This window comes from Hemiscyllium ocellatum, chromosome 1 (assembly GCF_020745735.1).
Source record: "Hemiscyllium ocellatum isolate sHemOce1 chromosome 1, sHemOce1.pat.X.cur, whole genome shotgun sequence".
Lineage (NCBI taxonomy): Eukaryota > Metazoa > Chordata > Chondrichthyes > Orectolobiformes > Hemiscylliidae > Hemiscyllium > Hemiscyllium ocellatum.
The window spans coordinates 75,835,105-75,862,171 of NC_083401.1; the positions used below are offsets into that span (position 1 = coordinate 75,835,105).

General features: G+C 42.0%; 1 protein-coding gene across 1 annotated transcript; it reads left to right on the forward strand.

Annotated features, from left to right (window-relative positions):
* The first annotated feature begins 1,053 nt into the window (after positions 1-1,053).
* LOC132834161 (granzyme K-like) lies at positions 1,054-26,844 on the forward strand. The gene is made up of 5 exons (XM_060853226.1): positions 1,054-1,122; positions 1,551-1,695; positions 12,037-12,190; positions 13,794-14,060; positions 26,662-26,844. The coding sequence occupies exons 1-5, from the start codon at positions 1,059-1,061 to the stop codon at positions 26,842-26,844; spliced, it is 813 nt and encodes a 270-aa protein (XP_060709209.1). The 5' UTR covers positions 1,054-1,058.
* Positions 26,845-27,067: the final 223 nt, after the last annotated feature.

Genomic DNA, 27,067 nt, shown 5'->3' on the forward strand with positions numbered 1-27,067 from the left:
GAGTGGTGCTAGAAAAGCTCAGCAAGTCAGGCAGCATCTGAGGAACTGGAAAATTGATGTTTTGGGCAAAAGCTCTTCATAAAGGCACTGCATGTGAACATGGGTTGCTTCAGTATCTGAGGAATCATGAATGAAACTAAAAACTATGTAATCATTAATGAGTAGTTGTAATTTTGACATTATGGTGAAGGGAATGTCACTAATAGAGGCACAGAAGAAATTTAGCCCCAGGGTGGTATTCCAAGGAACTCGTGCAATGATGTCCTATGTTTGAAATGATTAATCTTCAAATATTACAATGATGTTTTCCTATAGTAGCTATGGCTGTGACTCATGAAAATTTATCCCAGTTCCCATCAATTTGCATTGTACTATAATGTGAGATGGCATGGTGGCTCAATGGGACCCGGGTTCACTTCTAGTCTCAGGCAAGTGTCTGTGTGGAGTTTGCACATTCTCACCGTGTCTACGTGGGTTTCCACTGGGTGCTCTGGTTTCCTCCCACAATCCAAAGATGTGCTAGTTAGGTGGACTGGACATGCTAAATTACCCATAATGTTCAGGAATGTATAGGTTAGGCATGTTGACCATGGGATATGCAGGATTACAGGGATAGGTCTGAGTGGGGTGAACTTCAGAGAGTTGGTGTGGGCTTGTTGGATGGACTGGCCTGTTTCCACACTGTGAGGATTCTTTAAAAATAAGGCTTAAATGCTCAGACTCTATGAAACCACTTTCAGTCAAATGTTGCTTTAGGGCCATGGGCAGTGTCTGCCAATGTAGCACTTGCAGTCAAAACTATAATGAGGTCTGAAGTCAAGTATTCTTGTTGGAACCCAAGCATGTTATCCACAACTAAATGTTGCTTGATAACACCTTTAGTGATGATTGAGAGTAGGGTGATGATATTTAATTGTAGTCATATTTTAAAGTGCAAGACCTTATCCAAACAAACGCTAACGTTTTGCATAGAAACTGTAACCACATCCTTGCGTTAATGCTATATAATGTATGTGCTATAAAATGAAACTATTTTGTGTCTTTGATCAAGCAGCAAAATGGTCTCTTTAATTTGGATGCTGTTTCTTGCTTTCAAGATCATTTTTTTGATGGGACAAGAATGTAAGTTTAATATCTGCATAATTAGCCAAGAAACTTGTTAATCCTGAACAAGTTTCCCTGCTTTTCCTTTTCAGCTTTGAAGATTCTCCCAAAGTGTAAAATGTTACCAAAACAGACGCCCATGTGCACTAAACACAACAACGAACTGTGGATGCTGAAGATCTGGAACACAAACAGAAATTGCTGGAGAAACTCAAAAGGTCTGGTAAGTCCAGTGACTCTTGAACTGATGATGAGCCACCGGACTCAAATATTAACTCAGTTTTCTCCCTACAGAGCTGCTGAGTTTCTTCAGCAATTTCTGTTTTGTTTCCTAACATATTAACTACATTTACTGTTTCAGCTCTAATTTCCAACATTTGCTCTTATTTGCAATATTTAATTTTTTAGACACTCTACCATTAGCAAATTGTTATCTTCTTCCATAGGTGTCTGTACAAAAATTATTGGGGGTAATGAGGTTAAACCTCATTCTAAACCATACATGGTTTCAATCCAAATGAACAGACGACACATTTGTGGAGGAGCTTTGATTGCACCCAGTTGGATACTGACTGCAGCACATTGTAAAGAGTAAGTTAATACAATATTAATTACAACATAATTCAGAAGAAACATTATAGATTATAATTTAATAATGTGCCATGAAATAATAAGTTAATTGTTTATGGATGTTCAGCTCTGTAATATAAAACAGAGTAAAATAAATTAAGGTTATTATGATTTCAGATAGCATGCCTTGCATTTATTTCAGAAAACTTCTGAGATTTACTTAAAATGAGCGAACGCTTTTCTTGTCCAAAAAGCATTATCTGTTAGATATTAAATTCACATCAATTTCAGAGTTAATAGTTATAACAGAAAAAGATTTATTTTGTACAATGTAGAGACCAGTAAAGTTTCAAAAGAACTTATAATTTTCACAAATATGTGTTGCTGAACAAGATTTCATGTTTTAAGTTTTAACTGTAATGAATGACTAAAACACCATGAACTAAAGAATATTTTATTGGCAACTTTAAACTACAGAGAACAACACACCACTTTTATTATTCATCAAACATCACACTCTCCAATCCATTGCAGTTCTTATAACAAACAATCCACAGTCTACAGTCACTTCTGGCTTCCAATGAATTCATGTTTTCACATTTCACTTCAAATGATCACTTCCAGATGCTTTCCTCAATATTTGGAGAGTTTCCCAAATCCACCACCAGCAATAATGCTCATTCCAATGATTATTTTTTTCTCTCTCCGGGCTATGTGAGGACGAACATCTTGGATTTCATAGGTCACTACAGGATGCATATCTATAACTAAATACAGCCTCTCTCCTGCAACGGGCTTCAACTATTCTAAAATAAGCTGCAACCATCCTCTCTCTGCAGGTCACACAACTTGCTGTTGTTTTCCTCCACCTTTTTCCTTCTTCCCAAAAGGACTGTAACTAACTTGACTATTTACTGATAGTACTACTGCTCTTGCCTTTTTGGATCGAGATTGAGGATTGACAACTATGTCTGTTGCTCAGCCAGTCCCATGACTTATCCGGGCTTGTTATCAGGCTGAAATCAGAATGGTCACACAATCCCCTTCATTTTAACTTAAATTTAAAGACACATTTCAAAACATCATAATGTTGTATGTCTCACAGTTTTAGCAACTGTAAGAATAGTTTCTAAGAAGTTAATGAATTGTACTCTCTTAAAGTGATCATTATGGAATTTTATTTCTATGAAACCCAAATTATATCAAAATAAATCAGATGGATTCTGTGAATGACAGGAATAAAATTTGACCACTATCTTATTTGTTCAATAACTTATTTGTTGACAACTTTTTGCCACTCAATGCAACATTTTAAAAAAATTTTGTCTTATTTCAAATTAATGTTAAAAACAACTCGTTTTCACAAAATGTGTCAAAGTAGAACAAGGCCACAGGGAACAAAAAGTGAAAAAACTATTCACATGAAGAAGTTTGTGAGGTAGAACAGGCTATGATAAAAGAAAACCAAAGACTTTCCAAAGGGAAACACTAAATAAAATTCGAAAGAACTGTGAATTCTGTTATTCAGAAACCAAAACAGAAGTTGCTGGAAAAGCTCAGCAGGGCTGGCAGCATCTGTGAAGAGAAATCAGAGTTAATGTTCCAGGAACAGTGACCCTTCCTCAGAACTCAGTTGATTTGATTTGACTTGATTTGATGTTATTTGTTTATTGTCACATGTACTGGGCAGTACAGGCAGATCATAGTAAGCAAGGATGTACAGATCAAAAAGACTTTGACAGAGGCACACAGGTTTCATTGCACAGGGTGTGCACTAGGCAAGAGCACCATTAGCAAGGTCAGCATTATTTGAGAGTACAGAGTTCATTCATCAGTCTAATAATGGCTGGGAAGAAGATGTTCCTGAACCTGCTAGTATGTGTGTTCAGGTATCGGTATCTTCTGACTGAGAAAAAAGGTTGTAGGAGATCATTACCAGGGTGGAGTGGTTCCTTGATGACGTTGGCAGTCTTTCTGCGGTAGCGAACCAAGTAAACGAAGTCCATGGTGCAAGGTTGGCTTCCCTGATGGACTGGGCTGCGTCCACCACCGTCTGTAGTTTCTTACTGTCCTGGGCAGATCCGTTGTCAAACCAGGCTATTATGCACCTGGATAATATGCTTTCAATGGTGTATCTGTAGAAGTTGATGGGTTACCTTATGTACATGCTGAATTTCCTGGATGCACTGCAAGATTTACTGCAATATTGTTTATCTTTCCTTCTTCTTACTACGGCCCACTACTCCTCCATTCGCTGGTTGACATTGATGAGGTCTCCGTAAGGGGCTCTGGGGTGTTCATTAGGGGCCCACCTCAACTGTCACTACCACCCACCCAACCATCACATCCAAGCTGGAGCTACAGGTTGGTCTTGTGCCTCCTATTCCCCCTCAGATGCTTCTCCAGATGCTGCCACCAGGGCCCTAACTCCAGGCTCTTCCACTGCCAACACTGAAGACTCTTTAACCTCAGTTCCAGAGCTGGAGCCAGCCATGGATCTGAACCTAACCAACTCCCACATGGAGAATATACCACGGGATGACAACAAAACTTCCATATCACTGAATGATGAAGATGTTTGAGATGGTGTGGATGCTACCTGCTCCGGAATTAGGAGTCCAATGTTGCCGACCCACTGCCGCCATTTTTGATCTATTATGCCATTTTGGTATAAAAGGACATTTGGTTAACGAACAATTTGTAGTGCAACAACCAATGAATGGAAAATATGTAGATTTTATTGGGCTTCCAAAAATCTTGGCAAGAACTAAATAGGAATCAGAATTTCTTGCAGTTAGTCAGTTGGGATCAGAAATTTGTTTCGTGCTGTCAATGAGAAGCAGTAGTCAACAAGCTACAACAAGCTACAGCTGAAAATGTGTTGCTGGTCAAAGCACAGCAGGCCAGGCAGCATCTCAGGAATAGGGAATTCGACGTTTCGAGCATAAGCCCTTCATCAGGAATGAGAGAGAGTAGCCAAGCAGGCTAAGATAAAAGGTAGGGAGGAGGGACTTGGGGGAGGGGCGATGGAGGTGGGATAGGTGGAAGGAGGTCAAGGTGAGGGTGATAGGCCGGAATGGGGTGGGGGCGGAGAGGTCAGTAAGGAGATTGCAGGTTAGGAGGGCGGTGCTGAGTTGAGGGAACCGACTGAGACAAGGTGGGGGGAGGGGAAATGAGGAAACTGGAGAAATCTGAATTCATACCTTGTGGTTGGAGGGTTCCCAGGCGGAAGATGAGGCGCTCCTCCTCCAGCCACCGTGTTGTTATGTTCTGCCGGTGGAGGAGTCCAAGGACCTGCATGTCCTCGGTGGAGTGGGAGGGAGAGTTAAAGTGTTGAGCCACGGGGTGGTTGGGTTGATTGGTCCGGGCGGCCCAGAGGTGTTCTCTGAAGCGTTCCGCAAGTAAGCGGCCTGTCTCCCCAATATAGAGGAGGCCACATCGGGTGCAGCGGATGCAATAGATGATGTGTGTGGAGGTACAGGTGAACTTGTGGCGGATATGGAAGGATCCCTTGGGGCCTTGGAGGGAAGTGAGTGTGGAGGTGTGGGCGCAAGTTTTACATTTCCTGCGGTCGCAGGGGAAAGTGCCGGGGGTGTCTTGGAGGGAAGTGAGTGTGGAGGTGTGGGCGCAAGTTTTACATTTCCTGCGGTCGCAGGGGAAAGTGCCGGGGGTATCCTTCCATATCCGCCACAAGTTCACCTGTACCTCCACACACATCATCTATTGCATCCGCTGCACCCGATGTGGCCTCCTCTATATTGGGGAGACAGGCCGCTTACTTGCGGAACGCTTCAGAGAACACCACTGGGCCGCCCGGACCAACCAACCCAACCACCCCGTGGCTCTACACTTTAACTCTCCCTCCCACTCCACCGAGGACATGCAGGTCCTTGGACTCCTCCACCGGCAGAACATAACAACACGGTGGCTGGAGGAGGAGCGCCTCATCTTCCGCCTGGGAACCCTCCAACCACAAGGTATGAATTCAGATTTCTCCAGTTTCCTCATTTCCCCTCCCCCCACCTTGTCTCAGTCGGTTCCCTCAACTCAGCACCGCCCTCCTAACCTGCAATCCTCTTCCTGACCTCTCCGCCCCCACCCCACTCCGGCCTATCACCCTCACCTTGACCTCCTTCCACCTATCCCACCTCCATCGCCCCTCCCCCAGGTCCCTCCTCCCTACCTTTTATCTTAGCCTGCTTGGCTACTCTCTCTCATTCCTGATGAAGGGCTTATGCTCGAAACGTCAAATTCCCTATTCCTGAGATGCTGCCTGGCCTGCTGTGCTTTGACCAGCAACACATTTTCAGCTGTGATCTCCAGCATCTGCAGACCTCATTTTTTACTACAACAAGCTACAATAAGACAAGAGCAAAAGAGCCACCAAAAATGTGTTATCATTCATTGGTAATGTGTGGAAGGATGGCCAGACCAAAGGTCCAGTGATGTGGCATTGAAGATAAATGTTGAGTGCCAACAGCATTGCACAATTATAGATGACTTATTGGTGAATGAAGGAAGATTTTTTATTATAGCTTCATGTCAGATAAAATGTTGTGGAAAGGATACATACCTCAGGTTCAGGTGCAAAGCCAAAGTTCCATGAGGGAGTGGTGGGCTGGGATCTCCAAGGATGCGGAAGGTCCCATTCTGAAACATGTGACTATAATGGATTGACAGAAATGTTTTTCAATCTAACATAGAACATAGAACAAAGAACACTACAGCACAGTACAGGCCCTTCAGTCCTCAATGTTGTGTCAACCTGTGAAACCAATCTGAAGCTCATCTAACCTATACTATTCCAGTATCATCTGTATGTTTATCCAATGACCATTTAAATGCCCCTAAAGTTGGTGGGTCTATTACCGTTACAGGCAGGGCATTCCACACCCTTACTACTTTCAGAATAAAGTACCTCTGACGTTTGTCCCATTGTGCTAGTCATCACCATCCAAGGAAAAAGGCTCTCACTGTCCACTCTAATCCTCTAACCATCTTGTATGTCTCTATTAAGTCACCTCTCAACCTTCTTCTCTCTAACGAAAACAGCCTCAAGTCCCTCAGCCTTTCCTCATAAGACCTTCCCTCCATAAGGCAATATCCTGGTAAATCTCCTCTGAACCCTCCAAGTCTTCAAAATCCTTCCTATAATGCAGTGACCAGAACAGTACACAATACTCTAAGTGCGGCTGCACCAGAATTTTATACAGTTGCAATATAACCTCATGGCTCCGAAACTCAATCCCTCTACCAATAAAAGCTCACACACGGTATGCCTTCTGAACAACCCTATCAACCTGGGTGACAACTTTCAGTGATTTATGTACCTAGATACTGAGATCTCTCTGCCCATCCACACTCCCAAGAATCTTGCCATTAGCCCAGTACTCGTTATTTCTGTTGCTCCTTCCAAAGTGAATCACCTCACACTTTTCTGCATTTTCCACCTCTCAGCCCAGCTCTGCAGCTTATCTATGTCCCTCTGTAACCTGCAACATCCTTCAGCATTGTCGACAACTCCACCAACCTTAGTGTCATCCACAAATTTACTAACCCATCCTTCTACACCCTCATCTAGGTCATTTATAAAGATTACAAACAGTAGTGGCCTCAAAATAGATCCCTGTCTTACACCATCAGTAACTGAACTCCAGGATGAACATTTCCCATCAACCACCACCTTCTATCTTCTTTCAGCTAGCCAATTTCTGATCCAAACTGTTAAATCACCCTCAATCCCTTCCCTTGGTATTTTATGCAATAGCCTACCATGGGGAACCTTATCAAATGCCTTACTGAAATCCATACACACCACATTAACTGCTTTACCCTCACCCAACTGTTTTGTCACCTTCTCAAAGAACTCAATAAGTTTTGTGAGCTATGACCTATCCTTCACAAAACAATGTTGACTATCCCCAATCAAATTTTCATTTTGAGATGATTATAAATCCTTATGATCCTTTCCAACACTTTACCCACAAGGAAATTAATGCTTACTGGTCTATAATTCTCAGGGTTGAAAATGTGTTGCTGGTTAAAGCACAGCAGGTTAGGCAGCATCCAAGGAACAGGAAATTCGACGTTTCGGGCCAGAGCCCTTCATCAGGAATGAGGCTTGTGGGCCAAGGGGACTGAGAGATAAATGGGAGGGAGGTGGAGCTTGGGGGAAGGTTGCTGGGAATGTGATAGGTAGATGAAGATCGAGGTGAAAGTGATAGGGTGGAGAGGAAGGTGGAGCAGATAGGTGGGCAGGATGATGGACAGGTAGGACTGTTCAAGAGGGCAGTGCCAAGTTGGAAGGTCGAGACTGGGATAAGGTGGGTGGAAGGGGAAATGAGGAAACTGGTGTTCCCATTAACCCTGTGTGGTTGGAGGGTCCCAAGGCAGAAGGCGAGGCATTCTTCCTCCAGGTGTTAGGTGATAAGGGTTTGGCTATGGAGGAGGTCCATGACCTGCAAGTACTTGGCAGAGAGGGAGAGGAAGTTAAAGTGTTCAGTGACGGGGCGGTGGGGTTCATTGGTGCGGTTGTCCCAGAGATGTTCTCTGAAATGATCTCAAGTTGGCATCCTGTTTCCCCAATGTAGAGGAGACAACATCGCGTGCAGCAGATGCAGTAGATGACATGTGTGGAAATACAGGTAAATTCCTTCCACATCCATCAGAAATTTAATCTAACCCTAACCCTAACCCAAACCTTAATTCTAACCCTAAGCCTCACCTCAAACCTAACCCTATCACAGACATAAACTGACCTACCTAAAAACTCATTTTAGGGTGACCTCTTCTTTCTTGTTTTTAACCTCAGCCCATACTACATCAGTAGATGAGCCCTCATCAACCGTCCTTTCTGCCACTGTAATACTGTTCTTGACTAACAATGCCACACCTCCCCCTCTTTTACCACTTCCCTGGTCAGACGGAAAGATCTAAATCCCAGAACCTGCAACAACCATTCCTGTCTCTTTTCTATCCATGTGTCTGAAATGGCCACAACATTGAAGTCCCAGGTATCAACACATGCTGCAAGTTCATCCACCATATTCTGAATGCTCCTGATGTTACAGTCGACACATTTCAAACCAATTCCCTGCCTGCTAGTACACTCTTGCAACCTTGAAATCTTATTTATGACTACACTACACTCAACCTCAAAATTAAGAAGTGTTCAGATTGCAAGAATCAATTTTTTTTATTAATTGGCTGGGTTAGCATTTACCGCCTGTACCTTGTTGCCCTTGAGAGTTATTGAAAGCTGCCTTCTCAAACTGCAGTCCATTTGGTTTATATATGATTAGGTAATATCTGTATATGTCCTTGGCAGACCCCTTCAACAATTGCCAGATCTCTTAAATATCTCAACTATACAGCTAACACTCCCTGAGCAACACATTTTTTTTCAAAATTGATTCCTGACACAGCCCAGTGCTCAGTGGTTAGCACTGCTGCCCCACAGCACCAGGGATCAGGTTTGATTCCAGCCTTGAGTGACTGTCAGTGTGCTTTTCCTCTGGGTGCTCTGGTCTCTTCCTAGAGTCCAAAGATGTGCAGATTAGGTGGATTGGCCATGTTAAATTTGGGTTATAGGGATATTCTGTGGAGTCTGAGTGGGATGTCAGGACAGATGTCAACGGTAGTTCCTTTATTCAGAGAGTAATAGGGCTGTGGAATACATGCCTGCAACGGTAGTAGACTCGCCAACTTTAAGGGCATTTAAATGGTCATTGAATAGGCATATGGACAAGAATGGAATAGTGTAGGTTAGATGGGTTTCAGATTGGTAATATTACTAATCGTATAAGATACCACTAAGTCCAGGGTTGGCACGGAAGTCAGAAAAAGGTCAATCCTTGTGTGATATCTGTGTGGATTGGAAAAAAACGTAAGGTCCCTGCCTGTAGGGTGGAGACACCTCCAGTAATCCACCAACCCTAACTCCACACACAGACCCACTAATTGTTTAGTTTGTACAGAGGCTATCAGGGGGCCTTTGGCCAACCTGTCTACTGTAGGCTCCATTAGACAATTAAAATCTCCCCCTATAATGATATGTTGGGACTTGAGACTTATCAATTTAGAGAATGCATCCACCAGAAATTTGAGGCTATGGACCAGAGGACAAACACCATATTCTTCCCCATTTATCAGAGCTTTGAGAATTACAAACCTTCCGTGTATGTCTTTAACACACTCAGGTAACTTAAATGGGAGATTCCTCCTAACCAATACAGCCACTCCCCTACTTCTGGTATTCAAAGATTACAAGTAAACCTGATCAAAGCCATTCTGCAGTAGTTTCAAATGCTCCATATCATCCAAGTGTGTCTCCTATAACAAAGCAATATCCACTGTTTCCTTTCTAAGATTCAAAAGTACCTTTTTACTCTGAATTGGTGAGTGAATCCCTTGATGTTCCAGGTACACCATTTAATCAAGTCATTATCCATAACCTTCTGCAGTAACATTTACATTCCAGAGATGAGGCACTCGAACCACAAATCACCGAGTCTTAGTGTCACAAGATCCATAGAACATAAAAACTAATAAACTAAAACCTCTACAGTTAACAAACCTACAAAGCTATCAAAGATTATATACAACAAAACTCCAAAACCAAGCCCACATATAAAGCACCAACAATGCTGAATAGGGAAACTCACTCCCTGCCCAAAGTGGGCAACTACCCATCCCAAAGCCCATCTTCCCATACTGCTGCTAATGCTGCATCCCGGCCATTTAAATACCTGAACAGGACATTAAATGCCTGTAAATAGGCATCAAGCCATCACAACCATTTTCCCTCCTCCCAGCTCAAGCCACACCACAATCACAAGCAGAAAATAAAGAAAATACACCATGGAATAGCAATATGAATAAAGAAATATCAAAAAAGGGGTAAATACCCCACCTATCCTTTGGTATAACATAACTTAGAAATTGAAAGTACACATCTCAACCATCACCAAACATATTTCAGACAAGACTGTTACCAATAAAAAGGTAGGAAAAGAAAGCCCCGACCAGACTTCCTCTGTTTTTTTAAAGAAAAAACAAAGACACACCAAAGCAACACTACTATGTGTACTTACTGAATTGTTCAGATTAAGTTAATTTGTCCACAAAGTCTTTTGCCTTCTCCAACGTGTCAAAGAGATGTACAGATCCATCTAAGGTGAACCACAGCACCGCTGGATACCTCAGAGAGTACTAGATCGCAGGCTCCCTCAGTCATCTCTTGACACCGTCATAGGATTTTCTTTTCTGGATCACCGCTGTTGAGAAGTCTTGGAAGAATATAATCGTAGAGCCCTCATAATCTAGAGCCTTCAGATTCCTCCCCCCCCACCTCCGGATTCTGGAAGCTTCCACAATTCTCTCCTTCTCTCTGTAATGACAAAACTGCACTAAGATAGAATGAGGATGTTGACCCAGACCTGACTTCTGCGCTGTGACCCAGTGAGCCCTCTTGATCTTCAAGCCTATTCCAGCCTCCAAGTTAAAGAACTTAGGCAACTAGTCCTCAATAAATTCTGCTCACCTTCCTTACCCTCCAGCAGACCAACAATACGAATATTTTTCTCCTGCGCCTATTCTCAAGTTCATCAACTTGGTCAAACAACTTATGGACCTGCATCTCCAGGGCTTGGATCCTATCCTTGGAGGAACTGGTATCAGCTGTGACCAATGCGACTCTGTATTCTACCTCATCTGTCCTTTTCTCCAGATCTCCCAACTGCTGTTCATGCTTCTTCAGCATGATAGAGATCAGGGCCAGCTTCTCCTCTACCTACTTACCTGACATCTCACGAGACCTCATGAGCTCCTTCACGAGACCCTGGTAAGAAATTGAGTCTGAGGATCCTGCAGGCTGGGCCACGGGCCTGGCCTCGGATGCTCCTCCTCCTCCCTTCTTTGGCATCTCTGGACGGCGAAACCCAAGGTAAGTTGATTTTCAACAGTTTCCTGGGACTCCACGACCTTTCCAAAGTCCCAGAATATCGTGGTGGTCTGGCATGGGGATGTTAAAATGTCATTCCGCTTGTGCTGCATTGTAGAGCTCTACAACAAGACCTTCCTACATCGCTGCCATCTTGGATCCCCCCAACTAGTTCTTTTTTAAAGTCGGTAGTCCATGACCAAAGGTTTTCAACATCTGTGTTTTTTTTTAGAGACTTGTTAACTGCTCAAGACATGTTGGAAATTGTTGTTCAATTCATTGCTGCATTCTCCTTTGCACTAACAACATCTCATTCTTACAATGTCATTCGCCTTCAACCTTTCATTAAAGACAAATCTCAAGGCTCATTGTGTTTCAGATCCTTTCTGCGATTGAAATTATTTCTCTTACAATCACTTCAGGGAGTGGAAGAATAGGGACATTCAAGTGATACTGGGAGCTCATTCACTTTCCAAGAGGCAAGAAGAGAAACAACAAGTACTGAAAGTGAAGAAATGTTTCCCTTATCCACAATTTAATTGGAACAGAAAAGAAAATGACATCATGCTGATTCAGGTACATTTGACTTGATTAGATTGTGTAAGGTTTACTGGCTACACCAGAACACTAAAATCCCACTTCCTGTCACTGTCATCGTAAGTCAATTCAGAAATTTTAATGCCCCCAACCTGACAGAAACTGTGTGCGATGGCAGTTAAACTGAAAAGCAACACTTATACACTACTTCCCCAACCTGATCTGACCAACAGCAGCTTCTAAATAATAAGGAGAGCGACTCAAGTTGTTGATGATCATTTTAAGAATTTTTAAAAATTCATTCACAAGGTGAGAGCATGGCTGGCTAGGCCAACATTTATTGTCCATCTCTAATTACCCAGAGGCCAGTTAAGAGTCAACCACATTGGTGTGGGTTTGGAGTCACACGTAGGCCAGACTGGGTAAGGATAGCAGATTCTTTCCCTAAATGGAAGATGGGTTTAGATAGTTAACCAGAATGGTTTTTCCTGACAATGGACCAAAAGAAGCATCATTAATCACCTCTGTGGCTCATAAATAAACATCAGGCCTTTCCTAGCCCAGGATCACCAGCCGGGATTTTCCCCCACTGTATTTGCCTTGAGATCTGACCTATCCCTCTACATCTGTGGTAGTAGTCTCCTAACTGCTGGGACAGTTTTCCTCCTAATTTCACAGCAACTTTGATTTGAGAAGTTGGCCTATCTAATCAGATATGCCAACTTCTGTTAAAATGTGTTGAGTCTGTCCATTGCCATGTCACAATAGGTAAAATATTATGGCTTGCTTTGCCACATTTCCGTTGAGCTCTTAGTCTCAATATACCTGTGGATTCTTGGATTCTAAGGGAATCAAGGAAGTGGAAATGGGACAAGGAATTGGAATTGGTTGGTAGAGTGGCCTGCTCTTGTTCCTAATTCTCACATTCTTGAGCCTCAAAAGAGACACTTTTTTCCTTAGCTTCGACAAATATGGGAGATATTTTCTGTTGGGGACTGGCTCATATGTTTAAGGGAAACACGTTGGTTGAAAAGCTCCCCTGAGTACAATGAAATAGATTACAAATAATCAGAGGAGGTATTGGATAAGTAAGTGGCTGCAGGAATAAAATGGACCTGGTATTATCATTTTCACAAACTAAAGATGGAATTGATCTTACCAAAATCCTTTTTTTCTAAAAATCTTCCATTGTTCAGGAAACTATTTTGCAGTTTGTCAAAGAAAATATTTGCTCTGCCTTCAGCAACTGGTATTTTGAGCAGTAATTGCTACTCAAGTAATATCTACGTTCAAAAGCTTTCCAGTCAATTACTGTTTGATAATATAAACAAGTACTGAAATGAATTAAACATAGTATAAAACACTATGGTAAAAACATAATCAATAGGAAGAATCAATGTTTGCTATTGCCTTTTGGCTAAATGTAACAAGTCTGTTAAATGAATCATTAGCACATAGAATATCAAAACAAATTTACTTCCAACTGATGCTGTCAAAAGCATAGTGCCAAATCTGGAACAGTGTAAATTGTTTGATATTGTAACAATGATAAGTGACATCAATACTCTTGGCATTTAGTTCTTATTTCTAATAAGTTAACAGATTGGATAATCCATCTATTTGCTCTATTAATTTGCGATAGTTGGCCAACGAAGCTATTATGAGCAAACATGTGTCAATCCTGAAGCTGCCAAAATCACCAGAAGATGTCAAAGCTGGAACCAAGTGCAGTGTTGCAGGATGGGGAACAACTAATCCTGATACTCAGAATCCATCTGATACCCTGAGGGAAGTAACTTTAACTGTCATTGCTCGGAAGCAATGTCAAAAATACTATAACTATGATCCCTTTATAACTAAGGACATGTTATGTGCTGGTGATGCAAAAGCTAGAAAAGATTCATGTCAGGTGAGTTAGCAATATTGTTTTGCTTCATGCTTTCTTAATTTAAAAGTTAGATGATTGTAATAATTTTCTTGACTGTTGTTGTACTGTAAATGTTAGTGATGCACTAATGTGATGTGGATAGAAACAAAACGTGCCGGTAATATTGATGTTTTATTTTGAAGATAATCTCTGAGTAATGCTGTTACATTAACACTGCCAACATGATTAATTCTGCTAAAGTCAAATGCAGTTACCAAAATAAGCTAATGCATATGAGTGAGTTAAAGGATCATAAAAATAGACAGTGCTAAAAATGCACTGCATCTGTTAATTAATTTAAGTTTGTGATTAGGATGGAAATCTATTCTCCAGTTCTGAGGAAGGATTACCAGACACGAGACACATGCTGCCAGACCTGCTGAGCTTTTCCAGCAGCTTCTGCTTTTGTTTCTATTATCTGTTGTGTTTGTTTTAAAAGGGATGCAGCAAAAGAATCCTTACAAATAAACAAAAACAGTGCACTCTAGAGAAACTCTGTTTGGTCATCGGGATGGAACAGCAGAATATTATTTAAAAGTCTAAAACTTCTGAATGTTGAAATTCAGGCAAAGTTGAGTAGCCTTAACAAGAAACTTTAGAGTGCAGGTACCACAAACAATTGAGAAAGCAAATTCACCATATTCCCATGGGGAATGGAGAACAAGAAAATGACAGGCTTGTTACAATGTACAGAACTTTGGTGAAACCATGTCTGGAGTAATGTACACAGTTTGGGGTTCCATAAATAAAGAAGGATACTCTCATACTTGTTTTAGTGCTGAGTGCATGCAATTATATATAAAAGATGAATGGCGGATCTTGTAGGGTTTTGAGTAATGTGCACCACAGCAACGTCAAGAATGTTGTACCAAAATACCACCAACATGTCCCACAGAGGCGCACACAGACCATTGCTACACAATCATCAAAGATGTCTACCGCTTCATTCCCCATGCACATTTTGGTTAATCTGAACATAAGGCTGTGCTCCTTTTTCTGGCTTACAAGCAGAAACTAAAGCATGAAGATCCAGTGCAGCAAGTTGTACAATGCTGGTCTGAGATAGCTGATGAGTCCTACATAACTGCTCGGGGTTGGTGGACTGGGCCACATTCAAGATGTCAGCCATCATGAACTTCCTCAATAAGTGTGTAGAGGGCCGAGTGCTAAAGAGGTTAATCTGAGTGTTCCCAAACCGGAGACCATGGATCAACCAAGAGGACCTGCTGAAGTCCAGGTGTGTGGTATTTAAGTGAGGGGGCCTGACCTATACAGAAAATCTATGTACGAACTTAACAAAGCCATTAGAGTCACAAGGAGACAATACCAGACTAAAATAGAGTCCTTGACTAACCACACAAATACATGTCAACTCTGACAATGCTTACATGATATAAGAGGCTACAAAGGGAAGTTGACAGCAATGCATCCCTCAATGTGCTCAATGCATTCTATGCTCATTTTGAACAGAAGGTCAGTGAAATGATGTCACCTGCCCTGACAGCCTTGGGTGCACTTCTACCCACAGTCACCATTACAGACGTCATATCGACCTTCCTGAGATTGTGGAAGTGACTAACCCGGATGGAGTCCTGGTCATGTGCTCTGATCCTACACCAATTCGCAAGAGTATTCGCTGATATCTTTAACTTCCCCTTACTAGATTCCTTCCTGCTTCCAGAAGACCACTACCATCTCAGTGCCAGAGAAAATACAGGCAAAATGCCTCAATGACTACTACCCAGTGGCTCTGATATCCATCATTATGATGTGATTTGTGAGGTTAATAATAGTAACTCCAACCTTCCAGATTGCCTTGATCTGCTACAATTCACCTACCCTCACAAGAAATCCTTGGCAGATGCTGTTTCTCTAGCCTTACACCTATCCCCGGAACATCTGAATAGCAAGGACACTGAAGTCAAACTTCTATTTTTTGACTTTAGCTCTGCCTTCAACACCATAATTCCAACAAAACTCATCGCCAATCTCTGAGACATAGGACTCTGCTTACAACCTTTGCAATTGGATCTTTAACTGTAACTTCCTGATCCACAGACTGCAACCAGTATCTTGGTACATATGACAATAATGAATCAAATCAAATCAAATCAAATTAAATGAAATCAAATGCGTGGGAGGATTCTAGGCAAGGCCCAAATCAATATGGGGAGCATCTCATTCCATCTTTTATGTTTTTCACAAGCAGTGTGAGGAGTATTTTGCTAGACAATAGCAAATTACTCAAAGTTTGTGCGAAGATTTGTAGCTCGGGTGCTCGTTGTTGTGGTTCTGTTCGCCGAGCTGCAAGTTTTTGTTGCAAACGTTTCATCCCCTGGCTAGGCGACATCATCAGTGCTTTGGAGCCTCCTGCGAAGTGCTCCTTTGATGTTTCTTCTGGTATTTATGGTGGTCTGTCCTTGCCGCTTCCGGTTGTCAGTTTCAGCTGTCCGCTGTAGTGGTTGGTATATTGGGTCCAGGTCAATGTGTTTGTTGATGGAGTTTGTGGATGAATGCCATGCCTCTAGGAATTCCCTGGCTGTTCTCTGTCTGGCTTGCCCTATGATAGTAGTGTTTTCCCAGTCGAATTCATGTTGCTTGTTGTCTGCGTGTGTGGCTACTAGGGATAGCTGGTCGTGTCATTTCGTGGCTAGTTGATGTTCATTTATGCGGATTGTTAGCTGTCTTCCTGTTTGTCCTATATAGTGTTTTGTGCAGTCCTTGCATGGTATTTTGTAAACTACATTAGTTTTGCTCATGTTGGGTATCGGGTCCTTCATTCTAGTGAGTTGTTGTCTGAGTGTGGCTGTTGGTTTGTGTGCTGTTATGAGTCCTAAGGGTCGCAGTAGTCTGGCTGTCAGTTCTGAAACGCTCCTGATGTATGGTAGTGTGGCTAGTCCTTTTGGTTGTGGCATGTCCTCGTTCCGTGGTCTGTCTCTTAGGCATCTGTTGATAAAGTTGCTCGGGTATCCCTTTTTGGTGAATACCTTGTATAGAAGGTATACAAGGTATTCGCCAAAACGGATGCCTGCGCAACTTTATCAACAGATGCCTAATAGACAGACCACAAAACGAGGACATGCCACAACCAAAAGGACTAGCCACACTACCATACATCAGGAGCGTTTCAGAACTGACAGCCAGACTACTGTGACCCTTAGGACTCATAACGGCACACAAACCAACAGCCATGCTCAGACAACAACTCACTAGAACGAAGGACCCGATACCCAACATGAGCAAAACTAATGTAGTTTACAAAATACCATGCAAGGACTGCACAAAACACTACATAGGACAAACAGGAAGACAGCTAACAATCCGCATACATGAACATCAACTAGCCACGAAATGACACGACCAGCTATCCCTAGTAGCCACACACGCAGACAACAAGCAACATGAATTCGACTGGGAAAACACTACTATCATAGGGCAAGCCAGACAGAGAACAGCCAGGGAATTCCTAGAGGCATGGCATTCATCCACAAACTCCATCAACAAACACATCGACCTGGACCCAATATACCAACCACTACAGCGGACAGCTGAAACTGACAACTGGAAGCGGCAAGGACAGACCACCATAAATACCAGAAGAAACATCAAAGGAGCACTTCGCAGGAGGCTCCAAAGCACTGATGATGTCGCCTAGCCAGGGGACGAAACGTTTGCAACAAAAACTTGCAGCTCGGCGAACAGAACCACAACAAATAGCAAATTACAAATTAAGGGTGATTATTCCTTTCTAAATGCTTATTTGATGACCCAAATTAACATAGGAATCAGAGCAGGTGCCTTGTAACCTCAGCTCAGCACTTCCTCCAAGTGATCATCCTGTTATACACCGGACGCCATCGTCTCAGGGCCTGCTTCATGACACTGACTGCATACATCCCATGTCTATAGACATTGGCATCCAACTTGTATCAATTTCTAAGAACCTTCATGATAAATCTCTGGTCTAATTTCAGTATCATACTGCACTTCAATGCCTCACCTTGGGTTGCAGTGAGGACACTGTCCACTCAGTGACTCTCTCTCTCTGTACTGAAGCAGGCTGTATCTCAGGCGCTTTGCTCACTGTCAGAGTAATCGCTCACTCTGCACATGCCTGATTCCCACAGCACCCATGCCTTGCCTTACCTTTTTTGTGCTTTACCCCCTCCATCTAGTCACATGCACTTAGTTACAATGAAAAGCTTTGTTTTGTGAACAGTACGGGAGCACCTTGGCAAACGAGAACATAGAGATCTGCTTAGACAGAGTGAGGCATACTGGCTATGCTCTGTAGGAGGTGCACGAAGCAAGACCAACATTAGATATGATTCCATGAGTATGACTATGTCAGGCTGTTGCTTGACCAGTCTGTGAGACATCTCTCCCAATTTGGCACTAGTTCCCAGTTGTTAGTAAGAAGGACTTTGCAGGGTAAACCAGACTGTTTCTGCCATTGTCCTTTCCAGTGCCTAGGTTAATGACAGGTGGTCAGTCCAATTTCATTTACTAACTTACCAACCTGTGGTAACAGACTATCATTTTTACCCTGTGAAAATTGTTCATAATTTTGAACATCACCTTTTAATCTTCTCTGCTCCAATGCGAATAAGGCAGAAATATAAAAAGAGCTTAAAAGAGTTAGTATAAACAGTTAAATAAGAGTTAATAAAGTAAGTTTTAAAAACCGAGATTAGAAAATTAGTTATAGAAAATAGGAGATGGCAGAGGGGGCATGGTGGCTCACAGTGCCAGGGCCCCAGGCTTGATACCAACCTCGGGTGACTGTCTGTGTGGAGTTTGCACATTTTCCCCATATCTGCATGGATTTCCTCCAGGTGCTCCCGTTTCCTCCCACAGTACAATGATGTACAGGTTAGGTAAATTGGCCATGTTAAATTACCCACAAAGTCCAGGAATGTGCAGGTTAGATGGATTAGCTCTGGGAAATACAGGGTATGGGATAGGTAGGGGGTTGGTCCAGGTGGGATGTTCTTTGGAGGGTCAAATAGTCTAATTCCACACTGTATGATTATGATGAAGTAAACAAGTATTTTCTATCAGTCTTCACAAGAATGCAAGTAGCATCGCAGAGGCAGTGATAAATCAAGAAAATGAAGGAAGGGAGAAGCTCAGGAAAATCACAATCACCAGAGAAGTAATACTGAGCAAATTATGGGAGCTACAAGCTGACTGGTACAGAGGTTTTAATGGATTTCATCCTAGGATTTTAAAATGAATGGCTAATGAGAGAATTGATGCATCGATTTTAATTTTTCAAAACTTCTTTGATTCAGGGACAATCCCATTAGATTGGAATGTAGTGAATGTAGCTTCTTTTAGTTAAAATTGTAGTGGACAGGAAGGAGGAAGCTACAAGCCAGTTAGTATGATATTTGCCACAGTGTAAGAGTTCAGAGCTATTGTTAAATAAGTTCTAACAGGACATTTGGATGAATTCAAAATAATCAGAGAGAGTCAACATGGTTTAGCGAAAGCAAAATCGTGTTCAACATATGTTTTGGAGTTCTTTAAAAACATTTCTGCTGTACATAAAGGGGAACCAGTGAATCTATTGTACTTAGATTTCCAAAAGGAATTTGTTAAGATGTCACATCAAAGTTTATTGCAAAAAATAAAAGCTCATGGTATAGCAGGTAACATATTCGTAAGGAGAAAAGAGATTATCTGGCTAGTGGGGAGCAGAGAGAAAGTAAAAATGAGTATTTTTCAGGTTGGCAAGGTGTAATGAATGGTGTGCTATAGGGATCGGTCCTGGGATCTCAACTGTTTATAATTTGCATTGAAGACTTTGATGAAGAGATAGGAAGAATGATTGCCAAAGCAAGAAAACAACTGAGCTTGAAACAAGTTCAACTATTACCTATTTGAATGATGTATTTGTAATTTATTTAAAACTGCCAGGCAGACTGTCGATTTAGGCACTGACTCACCCATATGTGAGGGGAGTCTGCTCATTGGTTTCTGACTTATTTCAAGGGCCCTCCAAGTTGAAAACATTCCTGCTGACAGCACATAAAATCTTCAGCCTGTCAGAGAATCAAGAGATACGGAGTGTGGGTGGAAAATGTACTTGAAACCTAAGATGATCCATGATCATGTTGGACTATTTGCTTCTCTGCCTACTCCTACCTTTAACATTCTTGAGCTCCAGAAGGACTTCAAATGTCTGAGTGCAACACCTTTACTAATGGTCTGATTTAACCCACTCAAAACTCTTTCACTTACACAGAGTTAACATTAATCTCTATAGCTTTAGAGACAATTAATGTCAGAGGTGTGCATATGTGCTGCAAATACCATTTTACATTGCATCTGCACCGCCCAATTGGCAGACAATTCAGAGCCCAATTTTACTCCCTTACTGCACACTAGTTTGACTTATTTTAAGACACTTTTGACTATGTTTTTAAATCAATAATTGATTGGTTTGGATTTGGGTAGCATTAGACATCAGAACACAATAACAACTACCCATATTTATGTAAATTATAAATGCAGTTTTTTACTTGTATATAAACTGATGAATCTTATCTGAAGTTTGATAAAATCAGGTATTGTATTGGAAAGGTAGTGGCTTTGTTGTATATGTTATTGTTTAAATGTGTAACTAGGGTGGACAGTGCATGATATTTGAGCTGAGCAGGTCACACCATCTCTTCCTTTAACTGGTCTCATTCTTCACCTCCCATTGTTTTCTCACATTTACCCAAATCACGTACAACTTCTAGAACTGTTTTGCAGAGTATCAGTTTTATGTATCTAGAATGGCACTAAATTCTGATCTCTTGGCTACAGACCCTTCATATCTTCAAGATTTCAATTGAGGTCCATATAAGAGATTAGCATGCTAAATTACATTGGAAATAGTGTACTGAAATGGATAGAGAACTGGTTGGCCCACAGGAACTAAAGAATAGGAATAAACTGGTCTTCTTCCAAGTGACAGGCAGTGACTAGTGGACCACCGCAGTGGATCCAAGCTATCCACAATATGCATTAATAATTTAAATGAAGGAATTAAATACTACCTGTAACTTTACAGATGACACAGATCTGGGTGGGAGACTGGGTCATTGGGAGAATGCAGAGACATAACATGATTCAGACGATCTTGGATTAGTGGACAAATGTATGGCAAATAAGGTGAATAAATGTGAGCTTTTCTACTTATGTAGCAAAAAAAGAAAGGCAGATTATTATTGGAATGTTGATAGTTTGGGAAACGGGAATGGGGAAACAGGATCTGGGTGTCATTGCAGGTACAGCAGGTGGTGAAGGCAAATGGTATGTTGGCCTTCAAGGATTCGAATACAGGCACAGGAATGTCTTGCTGCGATTGTATAGGGCCTTGGTGAAACCACAGCTGGAGTACTGTGTACAGTTTTGGCCTCCTTTTGGAAGGCTTATCTGCCTATGCAGGAGTGCAATGAAGGTTTACCATACTGATTCCTGGGATGGCAGGACTGAGATAAAGAGGAATATATTCACTGCAATTGAGAAGAATGAGGGGAAATCTCAAAGAAACCTGCAAAATTCCAACTAATTGTAGACAGGCTAAATGTGGGAAGGATGTTCCGGATAACTGAAGAACCCAAAACTAAGGTTCACAGTCTAAGGAAATGGGGAATGCCGTTGAGGACTAAATTTCTTCAACAAGAGTAGTGAGCCTGGGAAATTCTCTGTCACAGAAAGTGATTGAGGCCAAAGCATTGAATGATTTTGAGACAGAGTTCTACAAAGTTCTTAGAGTTAAAAAGATCAAAGAGTGTGGGGAGAAATGTAGGAATAAAATACATCATTCAGAAATTGCTGGAAAATTTCAGCAGGTCTGACAGCATCTGTGGTGACAAAGCAATGTTAATATTTTGGGTCCAGTGACACTTCTTCAGAACAGTTGGATGACCAATCAAGATCATACTGAATGGTGAAGTGGACTCAAAGGGCTGAATGGCCTGATCCTGCTCCTATTTTCTACGTTTTCATGCTCCATATAGATTGATTTATTTTTCTAATTTTGGTATAAACTCTTAGTTGCATGTTAGTTATCCTTTCTGAACTTTTTGTCATAGGATCTTTCATTGGAATCTTCCTGAATGCTCACTCAATCTGCCACTGTTCATTCGTCAGCAGTGGTATACAATTAAGTGGGCATTGTGCCAATCTTCCATCAATGTTACAAAAGCTAATCAGCTGATAGCTGCAGAAATTCTAGTATTTTTATCTAAATGTACAAATAATAATTTCACAATTTTCTTAAACTTTTAAAAAATATCTGTACATATTTGTATAGAGTAGTTTGTTTGTCATCAGGTCTTTAACTACTAACATTGTGAGGAACAGGGAGCGGGTGCTGTTTAATACGTGGCTGTGCAGCTGGTGTAGGAGGGAGGGCTTCAGATATGTAGATAATTGGGATGCCTTCTGGAAAAGGTGGGACCTGTACAAGAAGGATGAGTTACATCTGAACTGGAAGGGGAACAATGTCCTAGGTGGAAGGTTTGCTCGAGTAGTTCGAGAGGGTTTAAACTAGTATTCAGGGGGTGGGAACCTGAGCTGTATACCGGAGGTGAGAGTTGATGCAGATGAGGCAATAGCAAGAGGTAGACCAGCTAGTGGGAAGGATTTTCCTGGGAAGGAACCAAGAGATCAGTTAAAGTGTGTTTGCTTTAACGCAAGGAGTATCAGGAATAAAAGTGATGAACTTAGAGCATGGATCAGTACCTGGTGCTATGATGTTGTGGCCATAACAGAGACATGGGTTTCTCAGGGGCAGGAATGGTTGCTGGATGTTCCAGGGTTTAGAGCATTTAAAAAGAATAGAGAGGGGGGAAAAAGAGGAAGGGGTGTACCACTATTAATCAGAGAGGGTATCGCTGCTACAGAAGCATCCATTGTCGAGGAAGATCTGCCTACTGAGTCAGTATGGGTAGAAATTAGGAACAGCAAGGGAGCAGTCACCTCTACAGGCCCCCCAATAGCAGCAGGGAGATGAAAGAAAGCATAGGTCGGCAGATTTTGGAAAAGTGTGGACGTAGTAGCGTTGTTGTAATGGGTGACTTTAACTTTCCCAATATTGATTGGAACCTCCTTCTAGCAGAAGATTAAAATGGAGCTGTTTTTGTAAGGTGTGTTCAGGAGGGTTTCCTAACTCAGTACGTTGACAGGCCAACGAGTGGAGAGGCCACTCTAGACTTAGTGCTCAGAAACGAGCCGCGGCAGGTATCAGATCTTGTGGTGGGAGAGCATTTTGGTGATAGTGACCACAACTGCCTCACATTCTACATAGCTATGGAGAAGGAGAGGATTAGGCAAAATGGGAGGATATTTAATTGGGGAAAAGGAAACTTTTCCCCAATTAAATATGCGATTAGACATGAGTTAGGAAGCATGGATTGGGAGCAATTGTACAATGGTAAAGGCACTACAGACATGTGGAGACTGTTTAAGGAACAGTTGTTGCAAGTGATGAATAAATATGTCCCTCTGAGACAGGCAAGAAGAGGTAAGATAAAGGAACCTTGGATGACGAGAGTGGTGGAGGTTCTCGTCAAAAGGAAGAAGGTAGCTTACATAAGGCGGAGGAAGCTGGGGTCAAGCTCAGCTCTACAGGATTACAGGCAGGCGAGGAAAGAGCTTAAAAATGGTCTGAGGAGAGCCAGGAGGGGGCACGAGAAAGGCTTTGCAGAACGGATTAGGGAGAACACAAAGGCATTTTACACTTATGTGTGGAATAAGAGAATGGTCAAAGAAAGAGTAGGGGCCGATCAGGGATAGCATAGGGAATTTGTGTGTGGAGTCTGAGGAGGTAGGGGAAGCCCTAAGTGAGATTTTTGCTTCTGTCTTTACGAACGAAACAAACTTTGTAGTGAATGAAGCCTTTGAAGAGCAGGTGTGCATGCTGAAATGGATAGAGATAGAGGAAGCTGATGTGCTGAAAATTTTTTCAAACATTAAGATTGAAAAGTCACCAGGCCTGGACCAGATTTGTCCTCGGCTGCTTTGGGAAATGAGAAATGCAATTGCTTTGCCACTTGCGAAGATCTTTTCATCCTCGCTCTCCACTGGAGTCGTACCTGAGAATTGGAGAGTGGCAATTGTAATTTCTCTCTTCAAGAAAGGAAATAGGGAAATCCCCAGCAATTACAGACCAGTCAGTCTCACGTCTGTCATCTGCAAGATGTTAGAAAGGATTCTGAGGGATAGGATTTATGACCATCTGGAAGAGCATGGCTTGATTAAATGCAGTCAAGTCGGCTTTGTGAGGGGCAGATCATGCCTCACAAGCCTTATCGAGTTCTTTGAGGATGTGACTAGAAAAATTGATGAGGGTCAAGCTGTGGATGTAGTGTACATGGACTTCAGCAAGACATTTGATAAGGTTCCACATGGTAGGCTCATTCAGAAGGTCAGGAGGAATTGGATACAGGGGAACTTAGCTATCTGGATACAGAATTGGCTGGCCAGCAGAAGACAGCGAGTGGTAGTAGAAGGAAAATATTCTGCCTGGAAGTCTGTGGTGAGTGGTGTTCCACAGGGCTCTGTTCTTGGGCCTCTACTGTTTGTAATTTTTATTAATGACTTGGATGAGGGGATTGAAGGATGGGTCAGCAAGCTTGCAGATGACACAAAGATTGGAGGTGTTGTTGACAGTATAGAGGGCAGTTGTAGGCTGCAGCGGGACATTGACAGGATGCAGAGATGGGTTGAGAGGTGGCAGATGGAGTTCAACCTGGATAAATGAGAGGTGATGCATTTTGGAAGGTCGAATTTGAAAGCTGAGTACAGGATTAAAGATAGGATTCTTGGCAGTGTGGAGGAACAGAAGGATCTTGGGGTGCAGGTACATAGATCCCTTAAAATGGCCACCCAAGTGGACAGGGTTGTTAAGAAAGCATATGGTGTTTTGGCGTTCATTAACAGGGTATTGAGTTTAAGAGTCGTGAGATCTTGTTGCAGTTCTATAAAACTTTGTTTAGACTGCACTTGGAATACTGTGTCCATTTCTGGTCGCCCTATTATATGAAAGATGTGGATGCTTTGGAGAGGGTTCAGAGGTGGTTTACCAAGATGCTGCCTGGACTGGAGGGCTTATCTTATGAGGAGAGGTTGACTGAGCTCAGACTTTTTTCATTGGAGAAGAAGAGGGGACCTAATTGAGGTATACAAGATAATGAGAGGCATAGATAGAGTCAATAGCCAGAGACTATTTCCCAGGGCAGAAAAACTAACACGAGGGGTCATAGTTTTAAGCTGGTTGGAGGAAAGTATAGAGGGGATGTCAGAAGTGGGTTTTTTACACAGAGTTGTGAGAGCATGGAATGCGTCGCCAGCAGCAGTTGTGGAGGCAGGGTAACTGGGGACATTTAAGAGACTCTTGGACATGCATATGGTCACAGAAATTTGAGGGTATATACATGAGGATCAGTGGTTGGCACAACATCGTGGGCTGAAGGGCCTGTTCTGTGCTGTACTGTTCTATGTTCTATGTCACATGCCATTGACATATTTACTGAGCTCCCTTCTAACCTTACCATTCTACCCAGGAAAGTGGACTTTTGACCAAAAATAACAGATGAGTTTTGATATTGCAAGTCCTTCCTCCAGACATAGCCTTTCCTATTTTTGCTGGGTGAGAGTGAAGTCAGGCTGGATTTCACACTTCCACATTTTACAGTAGCTGTTGGCCATTTAAACCACCAGCTGCTTTGTTTGGATAGCCAAGGTACCCCTTTAGCAAGGGAACAAGCCTCCATGGGTATGGTCTTGGGGCACATTTGCAAGGGTCCAATAGTCTTAGGTGAGTGAGGGGTTATGGTTAGGTATCCTTCAGATTACTAACAGTAAAGATTGCGCTTAGGGCATGAACTCCTTGGTAGTGTCAAGAATTGTCAATATGTGTCAAAAATGTGTTTTTTATGTTTTCTCAAGAGGATAGCATGAAATAAAGAACTAATGGAATTTTTTTTACTTGAATGTATGAGTTAACATGGTAAGTGGCCCTAAGTTGGCATAGAGAGTATGTGGGGCTATGGAGAACGGGTACAAGAGCATTGGGGGCATTAAGAGTCATGGGGATGAGTAGCATGTCATATGGTAATATGGAGAGTATGAGGAACCACATGAGATTGATGGAGGATATTAGGCGACCTGGATTGAATTGGTAAGGGGTTGGGGATTATGGGAGAGAAGGTGGTGTGAGGGATGTGGACTTAAGAGTTGCACTTTATTCCTTATTTCCATTTTTAGACATACCACTGGATTTCCAAGGCAAGTTTTCTACCCAGTTTGCCTCAGCAACTGGCTGCCACCTCAACTCTTCCCAAGATTCAGCTTTAAATCCAATCCACTCCTTTGACTAAGTATGGGCAGTTTTAAAAGGTGGGGTTAACAGAGTGAGGAATTCTTTGGCTCTGTGATTTAACCTGGGAATGAAAACTAGGATGTTAATCTTGACAACAAGTCTTTAATACCAGGCTGGATTGATTAGGATTTCCCAAATTTAAAATCTGCATTGACATTTGAAATTATTGACTAACATTATTTTTTTTTCACTTTTCTTCAGGGAGACTCTGGTGGTCCACTCATATGCAATGCCAGCAAGTTCAGGAAAAGATATGAATACAGAGGCATCGTTTCAGCAGGAGATGGCTGTGCTAAACCTAAAAAACCTGGCATTTATACCCGTCTGTCTGAAAAATTTCTGAAATGGATAAACAAAATCACGAAAGTTAGAACTCACAAATAAAATAATAAATTGCTCTTGAAGTGAATGTTTCCCCTCCACTCAAGGTCTGAATTTGTTTGAATAAACTGTCCTTTGATTTTTAATAATTTTCATACATGACATTTATATCATTTATTTTCTGCGAATACCTTCTGCATGTAAAAAAGGGAGGTAATGTAATCACAGTTTGCAAACTAAATTTGGCACTTTCTTTCTGAATAAATTATGGTATTCCTTTAGGTCA

What these genes read in the sequence shown, in the direction of transcription:
- LOC132834161 (XM_060853226.1), top strand. Translation starts at nt 1,059, where the DNA reads ATGGTCTCTTTAATTTGGATGCTGTTTCTTGCTTTCAAGATCATTTTT. An exon ending in ATGACATCATGCTGATTCAG is followed by an intron (nt 12,191 to 13,793) that starts GTACATTTGACT and finishes AATTTGCGATAG; the next exon opens with TTGGCCAACGAAGCTATTAT. An exon ending in CTAGAAAAGATTCATGTCAG is followed by an intron (nt 14,061 to 26,661) that starts GTGAGTTAGCAA and finishes ACTTTTCTTCAG; the next exon opens with GGAGACTCTGGTGGTCCACT.